Below are 14,623 nucleotides of genomic sequence, written 5' to 3'. Positions count from 1 at the left end.
TGGTGGTGCAATGGTTAGTGCCGCCCCACACAGCAAGAAGGTTCTGGGTTTGAATCTTTTGGCCAACTGGGACCTCTTTTTGCAGAGTTTGTATGTTCTTATGTTTTTAAAAACATGGCCTTTTACTTTTAGGTGTTATGTATTAATGTAATTTAATATTTTCTTGTAACTACAAAGTAGTACAGCTGAGGCTGATGGAGAGCTTTTTTTGTTTTACTTAATGATAGCACTAGTTGAAAGTTCAGCTGATGATCAAAGTTTAGGAAGACTATGTGCATGGTCATCCATCCGGAAGTTATTGAAACCGTCTGTCTGACCCACAAATGTCAACCTGCTTGTGTTGCTTTTAAAAAAAAAAAAAAAAAAAAAAAAAGCAGCAGGTGATTCATTGCCAGGGGACCACAGTCGTTTGAATCAGCTTTCATGCCAATCCATCCAGCTTGGTGTTGAGCTATTTTAGCGGACTGTCACACTTGCCATCACTACAGCCATGAGTCTAAAAACACATGTTCACTGCTGCCCAATACAAGAAAGCGATACAGTTACAAGGCAACTCTGATTTTATTTAAACACGAAATACACCACCTGTGCACAAGATCAGAGTTATCTATCATGTAACAATTGACATAAATACAAAATAAATAATAAATAAAAAAAATGAACATTTGTATTAAGACGTAATGTAAATAAAACAAAGAGATGCGTGGTGTGACACAGAGACTAACTAAAAAAAAACAAACCATAAGAATGTGATTCTTTGCCCTGAGAGGAATAACAATTCCTAATTTAAAAGAAAGTCTCACTGATCACAAGAAGTAAACAAAACAAATTTAAGGATTCAGAATCACCGGCAGGATGCTGAGTGCTTCTAAGAAGTCGCTCTTTATCATTGAAGAGCCTTAGATATTTCAGTCTTTCAGGAAATGCAGGGCCGAGCATTCTCACATTATCCCACATTTGACCCTCATTTATATCATTTTATTTACTGCATTGCATAACTTGCTTATGTTCGACATTATAAACACTTTTATATAAAGATAAATTACTTTTCTCTTATTAAGTACATGAATGGTCTCATTTTGAGTCCTCTCTGAGGGTCCCTTTCAGTCATACCACACTGCTGTAGTGTAGCTCAGTTCCAGCCCCTCCACTTCAGTCCTTGTCTTCCGTGAGTGAAATGGCATGGTCGGTCAGTGCACTTTGATTTGAAGGAATGCTTAGATCACACGGCGAACACGCTGAGGGAGCTCGTCTCGTCTTTCAGGCCCAGGATGCTGTATGCTATCCGTTTCATGTGACCAGGCAGCCTCACTCCGATGTTCCTGATGTCTCTGAAAATGACACATAAGTATCTCGTGAACACAGGATTGAAACGACAAAAAACAAAACAAAAACAAAAAAAAAAACAGCAGAGCGGTGGTGTATGTGAACACATTTTCAGGGTGTTTTAACTCCTTTAAAAGGCAAAGACAGTTTATATAAGTGGCTTAAGGGTAATATAAAAGTTGTACCTACACAAAAAAATATGTACAAATGAACCAAACCATTATTGTTTATTATTTCAAATGGGCTTAAAATGGTTTGTTTAAAGCGATGTTGTCATTAAATGGTTACTTGGGTTTATCTGACAGGGCTATGGGGCATATTTCAGAAAAAAAATGCCTGTGAGCCACTCATGCAGAAGTAACAGCAGCAGAGAATGAGTGGAATGACATGAGTGGCAGAGGGGGAGCAGAGTGCTCATGCATTCGCACGCTGGTTAACAAATGTTCAGGCTGACAGTCGGACACTTTCTCTGTGTCACTGAAAAAATGTGCAACGGTGCCGGATAAGTTAGTACAGCATGACGGAGGCTGCACCTGTGCCATGTGTGCACTTACTCATGTCTCAAAGCGAGCACCTGCTCCATGGTCGTTATCCCAGCGCGAGCGAAGCTTTCCTTGTACTGGCTCATTTTGATGGATTCCAGCCACTCGGGTACCGACCTGAACATGGTACCGTCGCCGCCGCTGGTGCTGGGCAGCCGGATGGAGACGCTGTGAGGAACAAAATGTAGTTGGATTACTCATCATTAACAGTGTGTTTATGCAAGCTGAGTACATGTGATGATGTTTGAACAGGAAACAACCTGTTTTATTGTTTTAAAGTCCACTTACAAGCTGTGAGTTGTGTAACTTTACAATCCACTACAGTCTCTTTATTCTCTCTAAATATGGCCTGTGATGCTTTCTATATTAAACATAGGCCACAGTTTCAAATAGCGTCCAACCAATCCCTCTGTGCTGAAAGTTCAGGCTCGGTTTCACAGAGTATTTTCCATTGACCTTTGTACCAATTTCACTGATAGCAAATATCCTTAATGTGGTCAGCTCAGGCACACTGCTTTGGCTGTGAGCTGTTGTTTAAGCACCATTTATGAGGAGCAGCCAATCAGAAGAAAAGCTGGCATGTTTAGGACAATAAGTGAACTGAGGATCTGCACTAAGGCCCGGTATAACATAATTAAGGATTATTTTACACTGTGAGCAATTAAAAGCTACTAAAAACTATGAAGTTGGAAGTTAGCATAATCACTTTCTTTTAACACTGTCCCCAAATGGTTTGAATTTTTGGAGATGTAAAAACAAGATCAGTAGTTTTATGAAGAACTACGGTACTTATCAGAAGAAAATAACTGGATAACAACCAGCAGAGACTCATTGTTTCTTGCCAAGGAATAATTCCACTCATGCATACACACAAACGCACCTATCTGTATTTGTACAGATCAAATAAACAAGATGTAAAGCAACATGTTACACTTCCCCCTGTTTTTGTTTAAAGATAAAAAAAAAAAAAAGATGGAAGGCACATTCCTCCCTGTTATTTATTGTGTTCATACCGTGGGTCAAAGTCTGCGATGGTCTTTAAGGATTCTGGGCTTTTGAGAAGTTTGTCCAGAAAGTTGACGATGTCTAAGAAGCGAGGTCGCTTTAAGCGTTCGTGCAGCCAACACTGGAGCATGAGCTGGTAGATAGCGGATGGGCAATCCATTGGAGCAGGAAGCCTGAAGTTCTCGTTGATAGCCTTCATGACCTGGGAAGGAGTGAAGGCAGTGGTTAGATTAATCATAGACCACTGCCTGCCATTGCTACAATAAACTGCTGTGCTCATATGTTGACATTAACAGTATTTAACAGATTTGAAGAGGACGGTTGGAGACTACACTGGATGTCTGGCAACTTTCTATCACCGCATAGCTCACGCAGACTCTCACTGCTAATATACATTAAAGTTTGACCCTCACAGGCCAAAACAATCCCTCATCTCCACGAAAAGTGGCAAATGAAACATACCTCGTGGTTGCTCATGTCCCAGTAGGGCCGTTCTCCAAATGCCATGACTTCCCACATGACAATACCAAAGCTCCACACGTCGCTGGCCGAGGTGAACTTCCTGTATGCGATGGCCTCTGGCGCAGTCCAGCGGATGGGGATTTTACCTCCCTGACAGAAAAAAACATTAACAAATCATATTTAATGGGTGAAAAGAGTGGAAACAGGACATGCTGACAGTCTGGATACTTAAGAGTGGAAATACAGCTAACAATAAGGCATTTCTTACTAGACCAAAAAAATCCAGTTTAACTCTCTTTTGCTACGTTTGCATTGTGAAATGTAGCTGTTAGACTTACTCTGGTTGTGTAGGTGCCCTCAGCATCATCTTCCAGCACACGTGACAATCCAAAGTCAGACACCTTACACTCCAGGTTGCTGTTGACTAGAACGTTTCTTGCTGCCAGGTCACGGTGGACATAGTTCATGTCAGAGAGGTATTTCATGCCAGCGGCTATTCCACGCAGCATTCCCACAAGTTGGTACGGAGGAATCTCTCCATCACGGCCCTAAAATGAACAAAAAATAATTGCGATATTATTGTTTTTTCTTTGTCATTCTTGTTTTTACTGGGGAAATGTAGAGGAATGAAACAAAACGTGGAAAGAACTGGGTGATATAACATAAAAGCATAGATAAAAAAAAATGTTGTAGTTTCATTTGTCTGTTATCCTTTGTACTGTGTATACTGTTTGTACATGAAAGTGAGTCAGGCTTGAGACAAATTTTTTATTTATATATATATATATATATATATATATATATATATATATATATATATATATATATATATATATATATATATATATATATATATATATATATATATATATATATATATATAAGATTACAAAGTGATGATTAAATAATGAAGCTATTTTTCCACTAGCATGCACCTACCTTCAGATATGTGTCGAGAGCTCCGTTCTCCATGTATTCAGTCACTATCATGGCATGTTTAACTGAGAATATAAACACAAATATGTTTAATGGAGGAAATGAGTACAAGAAGTTAACAGATATGTCGGCTTTTGAGAACATTGACTCACATTTGGTGATAACTCCCTCCAGGTGGATGATATTCGGGTGTGAGAATTGACCCATGATGGTGGCCTCACTCAAGAAGTCCTGCCTCTGTTTCTCCGAGTAGCCTGGCTTGAGGGTCTTGATTGCTACAGGCACCTCGCCTCTCCCGGGAATCTTCATTACACCCCGAAACACTTCCCCAAACTCTCCTGATTGGCAGTCAAACAGCAGGTGGAAATGTTAGAAAGTCCGATCTGAGAGTTCATAAAAGTGAAGGAATGAAGGAGATTTGAAAACACCTACTCACCTACACCGATGACTTTTTGTTTGCCGATCACACTGGGGTCAATTTCAGTGACAAACTTGTGGATGGCAATATTAGGGTCCTCATAGGTATGTGGATCAATGTACGTCTTGAGAGGTTTATGTTGATCTGGTGAGAAGATCATAATCAAAAAATAAGCCTACAGTTTCAATAGTCAACCTACTTTCTGACTCTTACTGCAGCTGAGCTTTGCAAACCTGTTGAAAAGTAGGGATCCTCGGGTCCTCCTCGCCTGCGAGCGTTCAGTCGCCTGAGAGGAAAACAAGATTAATCACCAGAGGACTAGGTAGAATACAGAGTGGCTTTTTAAACAATTGCAGGTCAGCTTGAGCTGACAAAGACAAAGGGTGTATTCAATAGCAGCACCAGCTATTACTCATAACCTCTCCCTGAGCTGTCATGCCAGAGTATCCTTCATTTACTTGAACTTGTGGCACATAATCACACAGTTTGCATGGCTGTAGATAATATTTATCTGAATGACACACATTGACCGTGGATATGAAGTGTACAGTTACCAACCGTTTACGCAGCAGCAGGCCAGCCACCACAACAAGCAGAATAACCGCTACTCCGAATACAGCTACCATCACCATGGTGGGCTTGTTCCCAAACTGAGGCTCAGCTGTATAAATGACAGAAATACAGACCTGTATCAACTCAAGTAATTAAAATATACACATGTATAGAGAGATGTTTGAGAAACTGTTTTGGCTACTGTAGATTTTAAGGCTGCTGGTACCTAATGGAAAAGTATTAAACTCATGGTCGGCACTGTAGCTGCCAGGGTTGCCTTCGGGGCCCAGAGCATGGACCCTGAATGTGTAAGTAGTGGCTGGGATGAGACCATCAATCTGCACAAAGCTTTTGTCCAAAATTAGGACTTTGTAGGTGGTCACATCACCCTCGGTACTGTCGTCCTACAAATTAAAAAAAAAAAGAGAAAGAAAAAGAAAGGAAAAGGAAAATGGATTAGAATTTGAAATGAAAAAACAGCCTCGATTTTGAAAAAAGGAGGGGAAAAAAAAAAACAAAAGAGCCCAAAGCTCTCCATCGTACTTTTCTGCGGTACATAAGCTCATAGCGATGATTGATGTGGGCTGGAGGTCGGCGAGTAGGAGTCCAGGACAGAAACAGACTGGTGGGGCTGCGATCATCCAGATGGATCTCCGTCACCTTGGGGGGATCTAACGGTTGGCGAGACAGAAAGCAAAATAATGGTTAGTGACTAATCATAGTCTTTGGAAAGGACATGTGGAGATGAAAGCCTCTGGGATTCAGTGGGTCAGACTGAAGTCCTCTCCTCTGGATTGAGTCTGTCTTTTGCAAAACCCTTTAATTTATAGCTCTGATATTACATGAAAATAGCTCCAAAGTTTGTCACTCTTTTAACCCTACTCTTCGGTTTAGGAACCTGGATACCCCTTCTCTCAGAAGATATATGAAAGATGACTTTCTGGGAATACGTCATTAATATTACAGAATATGTCACATTGCAGTGTTTACCATACAACAGTGGTTGCCACACATACAGCCCCAAAACAATAATCATATAAAGCCAATGTTCGAAAAAGAAAAGCTCACCTGTGTAGTCCAGAGCAGTGGTGATGGTTGCAGTGGGCCTCTCGGCACTGAACTGCGACACGCCACTTTGAGCCTCTACAGTGAACGTGTAGTTGAGATGAGAGTCCAGGTCACTAACAACAACTGTGGGGTCCTGCAGGTCCGTAGGTCCTGGCTCAAAGCGGATCTTCTCGCCGCAGGGGATGCAAGAGGCCTCGTCACAGAGTTTGCACACCACACTGTACATAAGGTCACTGCGACCCCCAGTCACCAGTGGTGGGCTCCAGAACAGCTGCAACTTGCCCTCCCCTGGCAGAGTCATGGAGGTAAGGTCACGAGGGGCACTAGGTGGAGCTAGGGAAATAAATAAATGACACAGAACAGTCAGAAAAATACTTCAAAATACTTTCCATGTGATAAAAGTAATTAAAAAAAAAAAAAATCTGAGTCAGGGTCTTACCGGAGCAGGCTGATGTAGGAGGGTCTGAAGGAGCCCGGAAGAAACCTTCTTCACACAGACATTCACTGGCTCCGGAAGCAGAGGGCTTGGTGTTATCAGGACAAACCTGACAGAAGTTGTTCGATACAGAGGGCTTGAAGTATCCTGGTTTGCATGCTGTGTGTGAGAGAGAGGGGGAGAAGGTGTGTGTTGGTTTAAACATGACATATGAATCAGACAAACACAGGAAGGAATGAATGATCAAAATGCAAACAATAAGGCTCTCTCTGTGTTACCAGCCATTTCCACCCGACAGGAAGCATTTGTTGTGAGTAACCCATAATAACAGAGTCTTTGTACCCAGAGGAATGAATAGGGGTTTCCCTGACGATCTGCCTTCACTCGCCTGTTTTGCCTTGAGGCCTAATCTCAGGTCGCACTGCCAGTGTCAACCGGATGACAGCATTAAATCCATCAGGTGATCTGATCTTCCCTTCCCCTGTGAACCCCTGGCTCATATTCTCTGGCAGTTAACATTTACGGTCTTGCCAAAGGAAATGGCACATTGGACACTGGTGCAATGCTGTAGCGGGCATTTCGCTACATAGATAAACAGCCTTCCAGGGCATGAGAGGTTAACGAACATGCAGACAGGACAAAAATCAGAGCGCAGGGTTAGAACTGCAACTCCGTCTAAGGCTGATGTTTCCTCCCCTTCTTCCTTCCTTCCGCTAACCCCCGACATCAGTCACAAATTACAGCGACCCATTCTGAATCAGGAAAGAGGAAGAGCTGGACAGGAATATTTTTTGCTCTTTCATGGATACAGATGCACATATTTTCTAACTGAGGTAAGCCCTCAGAGCACTGTTAGAAAAATAGATTTTATCTTATGAAAGAGCTCCTGTCTCTGGTTTGATTCTGCAGTCTCCCTGTGGTGCAGTCTTTCATCTGGCTCCTGTGCTGGTGGTCAAAGAAAAGAAAAGAAAAAAAAAAAAAAAAAAAACTGAGTGAACCCTGGATTGAAGACGCCAAAGCAGAAGGACCTTTGCACCCCAACTACTGTTGCATTGGAGACGAAGGTGCAGATTGAGATTGAGTAGGAGGGATAGAGATGAATGGATAGAAGACGGGGGATGGGGTAAAGGTCTGGAGCACCAACCGAAGTTCTCTCTGGGGAGTCACTTGGCGGCAGTGGGGGTGTAGCTGAGGGGCTTTTTTCCCCCCCTCCGCATAAGAAAAGGAGGCCAGCCCATTTTATCTTGAGCTGGAGCAGCAGGACCTTTGTCACGTACCAAAGAAACCCCAGCCCCATTCATCTATTGTCTCTGAAATTGGACAGAGTGGTGCTATAAATATGTTGTATTCCTCATTATATAGCTCACAAATAGCAGCATGTGTGCCGTGCAAGAATACAAACATCATTAATGCAAACTTTCAGATTTTCATGTCAGTACTTCAGCATTTCAGTTTTGGCTTAAAAACGTGTTTTGCTCATGTTTAAAAAGGCTAGTTTAAGAAAAAATAAAACTTTTGCCCAACTTTTGTCCTCACTTGTTGATGGAAAAATGTGCTTCCAATTGTTCTAGGTTCTCTTTGACTGCCATGCATGTGAAAAGGACTTATGTTCCGCACTGATGCATCTGTTAATTGAATCCGTTTTTCACTGTTTGTACCGGCCCATTGTTCTAATGAGTGGGAACATGGATTAGGGAGCTCGTTGCGTGTGTTAACAACTGGATGAAAGAGCAAAAAGAAGAGCATGTCATTGGCTAACAGCTGTCCTGTTGCTCTACTAATCCTTTTGACCAAATTACACTCCACACCTAACTAAGCGGCCACGAAGCTAACATCCCTCACACACCAACTGTCGGCGCACTCCCCACCCTCTGACTCAAAACACGGGCAACCTGCTTATTTGTGTCAGTCAGCATTCCTCCTCATCTCACTTTACTTCCTTTTCCCTTCGAGGCCACAATTTCTCTAGTTATTGCAAAAAACTGGAATAAGGCTTTGTTTTTTTTTCATATTAGAAGAAGCTACAGCATTGTTTATTTATACAAGAAACGTGAACAATTGTTGCAGTCATAAAGATTTCCTGCCTTCTTGTGCCAATGTTTCAGGTGCTTGGCTCAGGCTGCAACATTCCTGCAACTCCCTAACCCATAAATAAGATTCATGCTTTGAAGAGCTTCCAATCAGTTATTTGTTTCATTAATATATAGTGTGGAAAAAATGGTGGTAAATGTTTCACAGCTATTAAATGTCATTGTTTGTATGACCAGAAGTTAAAAATCCAAAGATCTTTCACTCAAAAAATTATTTTTTGATGGATGGCCATCTTAATGACAGTTTAATTCTGTCACCTGGTATGACTAATATGTGCTCTTCTTGGAAAAGACTCCAAATGAAACCAATCTCTGCCAGGCAAGGTGGCTCAGACCATCAAGAGTCATAAACCGCAGCTTGACTCAGGCTAAACTATAACAGGCGTGTCAACCTCTTCCCTGTAATCTGTGGTTCCTGTCGCCTTAGCAACTTGCTCAAAACAAATTCCTGTGAGGAGAAGACATACCATTAAGGTAGTCATTCTGACACATTCACATTCACCCGGCCCTTCCTGTAGTCAGTCACTTCTGTAGGTGACGCCAGGATAAAAGAATTCCTTTCAGAAATCCCCACAGCCTATCGTGCCCTTCCTCCTTCCTTTTCTCTCTGCAGCTTCTCTCCTCCCACGTTTCCTCCAGACAGTCCAGTGCACCACACCCCAGAATGCCAACGCACAGGCCAACTTCTGCATGACCAGCATGAGCACAAACACTATGAACCCCACAGCTGTGTGTTTTTGTACTGACTTTACGCACACGCCGTCTTTCTCCAAGTACATACCACAAACTTTTTGCACACTTTACCTGAGCTTGGTTGAATCGGCAAAACCTCCTTAGGTTAAAAATTATGTAGGGTTTTTTTTAACACTTAAATGATTAAAAGCTATGTATATCCACTGAAAGGAAATATAATTTTGATGAAAGCCATTTTTTTGTTCTGTTTTTTTAAATTGGAAAAAAAAAATTTGCTAACAAAAATCTGTTATGTTTTAAGTTTCCACTCTTAATTGCATTTAAAAGCTTCCAGTGTAGTAAAACAACCAAAGTCCACAGCTTCTTTTACTGTACATTATCACCTAAAGTCACTGAGCTATCCATAAACTAATGTCTCACCCAAGCCTCATTCCTGAGACCTGAGTGGAAGGCAGGGGAAATAATGTGCCATTAGCAAATAAAGACAATAAAGATGAGGTATCAGTGGGAAAGTGACGAAATGTGATATGGAGAAATGTTTGATTGCCTTAAAAGCTTAACAAAACAGGTTTGGATATCCGTTTCTTCCGTTTTTTCCCATGCCCAGCCCTGCCTGCTGTACCTTACCTACAGTATGATATGGAGCCTTTTTTTGCACAAGACTTCGAAGCAAACAAAGACAATTCACATTCTCGTGCACTCATTATTTCCACCATGACAAGTAAGTGGTTGAAGGCGTTTCATTTGCTTTAACTCACAGAATAACACAAACACGTCTCAGACAAGAGTGTTGCATATTTCTGGCAGTGCTTACCTTGGCAGGAGTCTCCTGTGGCTTCGTAGCCTGCGAGACATTGGCATTGAACCATGGGAACCACCCATTTACCCTCAGCTGTGCAGTAGATGCGCGGGGTGGCCTGGCTGACGGCATTCTCTACGCAGGCTCCCTCAACCTCCCTGAGAGCATCTGCCACCGTCTCTGGGAAAACTGCCAAGCTCTGCACGGTGGATGGGCATGTCTTGTAGTAGACTCGGACAGAGAGCAGCGCCACACAAGCGCCCACATCCTGAAAACCCAGGTAGAAGCCTTTCTTTGACAGCGGCCCCACAGTCTTCGTCTCTGTGTTCACCTTTAGCACCCGGCCCTGAGTGACCTCGTCGGGAGCAATGGTGGCCACTTTGCGGAACTGTCCTTTACGGAAGTTCGTTCCCACGTCAGCATCAGCCTCTGAGATGAATAGGTTGAAGGTTTCTTTGCAGCCAACAGACGCACCACCAAAAGTGTTGCAGTCTCGCACGACAAAACTGAGCTCCACAGAGACACGGCTTGTGCCCGGGCGCCGCTGAATAAACGTCGTGCGCAGCCAGTTATCCTGTTCTGTAGTCTCTATGCTACAAACACTGTAAGTGTAAAAAAGTGTGCCATTCACCACTGTCTGGACAATTTCCCACTGCAGAACAGAAGAAGATAAAGAGACAGCAAAAGGGATCAGTGTAAGGGGGGTAAAGTCGCACACAATGATGAAAGGAGAAAAGGCATCTTTTCAGGAAATAAGTAGAAGCTTTGTTCTTTCCAAAAAAAACCCACTTTCATTGATGAGACACCTCTTCTTTCATGCTTACTAAGAAGCTTGTAAAAGTGCAGAAGTGAGCTGGAGCTTTTTTTTTTTCCACGCTTAAGGATTATTGGCCTGGACATGTGCTGCGCTCACGACGTGTGTGGTTTTCCACTAACGCACAAGCCTGCATGTGTGTGAGACATAAATCCAGCAAACACTACTGTAGAACACCAACTAACATTTACAGCAGCTAAATGAGCTTTATGAGCAGAGTCCTGCTTAAGGCATGGCAGCAAAATTGGCAGCTATTAAGAGTTTTTTAAGAGAGAGAAGCAGAGGGATTAAAAGCCTAGATTAACCATTAAAATTCAACACCTCATATGTTAGCAGTTGGGAATGGGTTTCAGGAACTAAATAAATTCTCCCACTTAGACAACTTTGGGAGCAGTTGGGGGGAAAAAAGAGGTGGCAAATGTTTGGAGAAAGGTAATTTGTGCCAGTACATTAGAAGAACACTGCTTTAGGTACCTTCACTGAATCTCTTAAATTTTCAGTCAAATTTTTAGGTATTTAGTTCTTATTACTGAGGACGTCTGGCTGGTTAAAAAACAAAACTGCTGAAGACAAGAAGCCATCCCTGGTACAAATTAAAAATAAACTTTTTAAGCGTGAGAAAGTTTCACGGCAACCGTAAGCTTTAATAGACAACGGGAAATCCTATCCAAAACAGCAACAATCTTCAGATCTTTGAGAAGAAACGTAGCCCACACAGTGGAACCGGCCATGTCCTGTTGCTTTTTTAAGACAAAAAGCCACTGAACTATAGATAGGCAGGAAGGATGGTTCTGCACATATGGACCACATTTTTTGTGTTTTCTTTTAGTCATCTCTTCATATTGTACACATTATCTTGTTTCTGTCATCTCTAAATTCAGAAAGGAATCATGAGAGGGAGGGGAAAAAAATCATCCTAAAATTTGGTTTTATGGTTTGGGCTTGGAGTGAAAAACAATCTGCAGCTATTGTGTAAAACTGTCTTTGGTACAGTAAATTTAAATGTAGGTTGAGCCTTGACATTTTAACTGCATTCATAAGTTCTTTATGAAAGGGTAGCGTTAACACAAGACTAAGCTGAGATGTGCCAAACCTCATCTAGCTGCCACTCATTCCACCTCTCCCAGAGAGCTTTTTTAGAGGACTGAATGAGCAGAGAGAGTGAGAGAAGGAGAGGCCTTCTGTTATTCAAATTCTTGAAGAGAAATTTGTGTGCTTGTTGTTCTGCAAAGCGAAAGGCAGCTTAGATCCATGAACCTGCAGTCTTAAAAATGCCTGCTGAGGTATAAATACTCACTCCGTTCTCATATGGCGATGTCAACCATCCCAACTCTGATCCCGAAGCTCTCATATCCAGCAATACTTCTGCAGGAAGAAACAAGAATAAATTGTTACAACAGGGACATAATCAAGTGATATTAAGATAGACACAACAAAAAAGTGCAGCTAACTAATTTTACCAATTTAATTCCCAGCTGGAAAAGACAACTGTGTGTCTTTATATTAGTTATTGGCTTTGTGCTTTTATTTTTGCATGTACAGTAACATTGTCTGCATTGCTCTCTGGGTGCCAGCAGCTTTATGGGGGGCGCATGCCATGCTTTCTGACGTTTTAATCCAGCATATCGGCTTAATTCAAGACTTCATTGACCGTGTCCTCCAGGTTCAGGATTCAGGGCTAATAATGCCTGTGAAAGGCGTGGGCAGTTAAATTGCCATGACGAGAGAAATACATGTATCTCCTGCACAAGTGAATTAAAAAGTTCAACAGGTGCCCCTTAGGCCCAAGGTTTAGCAGTATCACTAATAAAAATCTTTTTTTTTTAATTAAAATAAAATAAATAAAATAAGACTTAGGCCTATAACAGAAAAGTAATAATAGATTTGAAAAATCTATATATTTGTTTCCAGAACCGTATAGCGAACGGACATCAAAAATACATCGCTCTTGATTTTAAACAGCTGGCTGACAAAGAAAATTACAGTGAAACTATTTTATTTATTTATTTTTAATGAAGAATAAAACATTGATAAGGACAAAAATGAAAGACAAAACTCAAAGAGTTCAAATTCCAGCCGAATGATTCACGGGATGCGGTAAAGCCGAGCTAAACTTTAATCTCTTATAAAAGTAGTTTAAAAGAAAAAGTAACTTACGTTCTTTCGACTGGAGGCTGAGAAATACTCGGTTAATAAATAAAAACAAGAATAAGTTGAGTCCACGCAGCTCCATAGCTCCATAAAACTTTTAAAAGTCCTGCTCGTGTATCCTACAGTCAGTCGCTCGCTCGCTCCTCCGTCCACCCTTCGGCCGACACTTCTCAGAATTCCTCACTCCACCGGCTGAGCACGAGCTCTCCAGTCCTCGAGCCCATTGAGAAACAGGTGGCGTCATCGCCCCGCCCCCCTTGTCCTTTGGAATGTGGAAGTCTTCCATATTTGGCGTTTGGGGCTAGGCGTCTGAAGCACCTGTTTCATTGAGAACGAGAGGTTCTTCTTCAACTATTACTCCTTCTTCTTCTTCTTTAAGTATTGGTTTAATCAGTATAATTTTTATAGCTTATATCTCTCAGTTTCTGTCAGCGTTAAAGCCGGGTAAATGCACACTTCTTTTTAATTATTGTTGATCATATATGTGTTAAGTATAAACATAAATATTAATATGCAAACACACATACTAACAATACCAATTATCCTACAACTCAGCGTCTATTCCTATTGTTACACTTTTGCACCGATAATCCTGGCAGCCTCTTGATGTTTATGCTTCAATAGCCTACCTAATGCCTATTATTTATTTTTAAATGATGTTTCAATGACTATAATATTGACTGTACATTGGATTTTATAGGGTTTATTTTTCATAATGAATAATTGTTCAAATTAAAAATGATACTGAAGTAAAATACTGTGCAAAACAGTAGTGCAAATGGCATTTTAGTATATTTCACCAATGTCAACAAATGGGTCTACACAAATTTAAGACATATTAAATTTACATCTGATCTTTAAATCCCATCTCAAAAATATTGTGTTGGAATTATATCTGTAAAAGTGTCTTTTAAAGTCTTTACTACAGGGAGAACTAATCCATCTTATCTCTTCCTAATTATACTATAGTTGCCATGCTTTAAGCAAATTTGAACAAAGAATACATATAAAATTAGCTTTAGTTTGTTTTGTTTTGGGGGGTTCAAAATTTGCATTGAACTCTTTTTATTTCTTTCCATCTGTTGCTAATGTAGCTTTAGAGTTTTGCACATGATATAGGAATTCAGTTAAAGATTAAGCATCAACCTATGTAGATAAACAGCTAATAGTTTTTTCTCTCTTTTCTTTCTTGCTGTGTTTGATGTTAAATCTTGTCTAAAAAAAGATGTATAGCCAATGTTTGATTATGTTCTGGAATTGTTTTTTACATTGATTTCAAATGTTTCCATAAAATGTCAATAATACACTACAAATGTTTTTGGCCTTTTTAA

At 41.0% G+C, this 14,623-nt stretch overlaps 1 protein-coding gene across 2 annotated transcripts; it reads right to left on the bottom strand.

Moving 5' to 3' along the window:
* Window positions 1–709: 709 nt before the first annotated feature.
* epha2a (eph receptor A2 a) lies at window positions 710–13,451 on the bottom strand. Of its 2 annotated transcripts, XM_085353333.1 has the most exons (17): window positions 13,299–13,451; window positions 12,439–12,506; window positions 10,343–10,979; window positions 6,749–6,904; window positions 6,310–6,642; window positions 5,785–5,912; window positions 5,468–5,645; window positions 5,248–5,350; window positions 4,923–4,975; window positions 4,708–4,833; window positions 4,424–4,609; window positions 4,275–4,336; window positions 3,674–3,883; window positions 3,336–3,485; window positions 2,882–3,075; window positions 1,881–2,036; window positions 710–1,331 (listed from the first exon to the last, which is right to left on the bottom strand). In XM_085353333.1, exons 1-17 carry the CDS (start codon window positions 13,372–13,374, stop codon window positions 1,223–1,225), a joined length of 2,925 nt encoding a protein of 974 aa, XP_085209459.1. In that variant the 5' UTR covers window positions 13,375–13,451; the 3' UTR covers window positions 710–1,222. The 2 variants fall into 2 exon arrangements, with proteins under 2 accessions (XP_085209459.1, XP_085209458.1); XM_085353332.1 differs by having other exon boundaries at window positions 4,275–4,609.
* Window positions 13,452–14,623: the final 1,172 nt, after the last annotated feature.

Source organism: Diplotaxodon limnothrissa, linkage group LG5, assembly GCF_057381915.1.
Source record: "Diplotaxodon limnothrissa isolate DT_005_m linkage group LG5, D_limnothrissa_male_GT1.1, whole genome shotgun sequence".
Classification (NCBI taxonomy): Eukaryota; Metazoa; Chordata; class Actinopteri; order Cichliformes; family Cichlidae; genus Diplotaxodon; species Diplotaxodon limnothrissa.
This window is presented reverse-complemented; position numbering and strand designations above follow the sequence as displayed.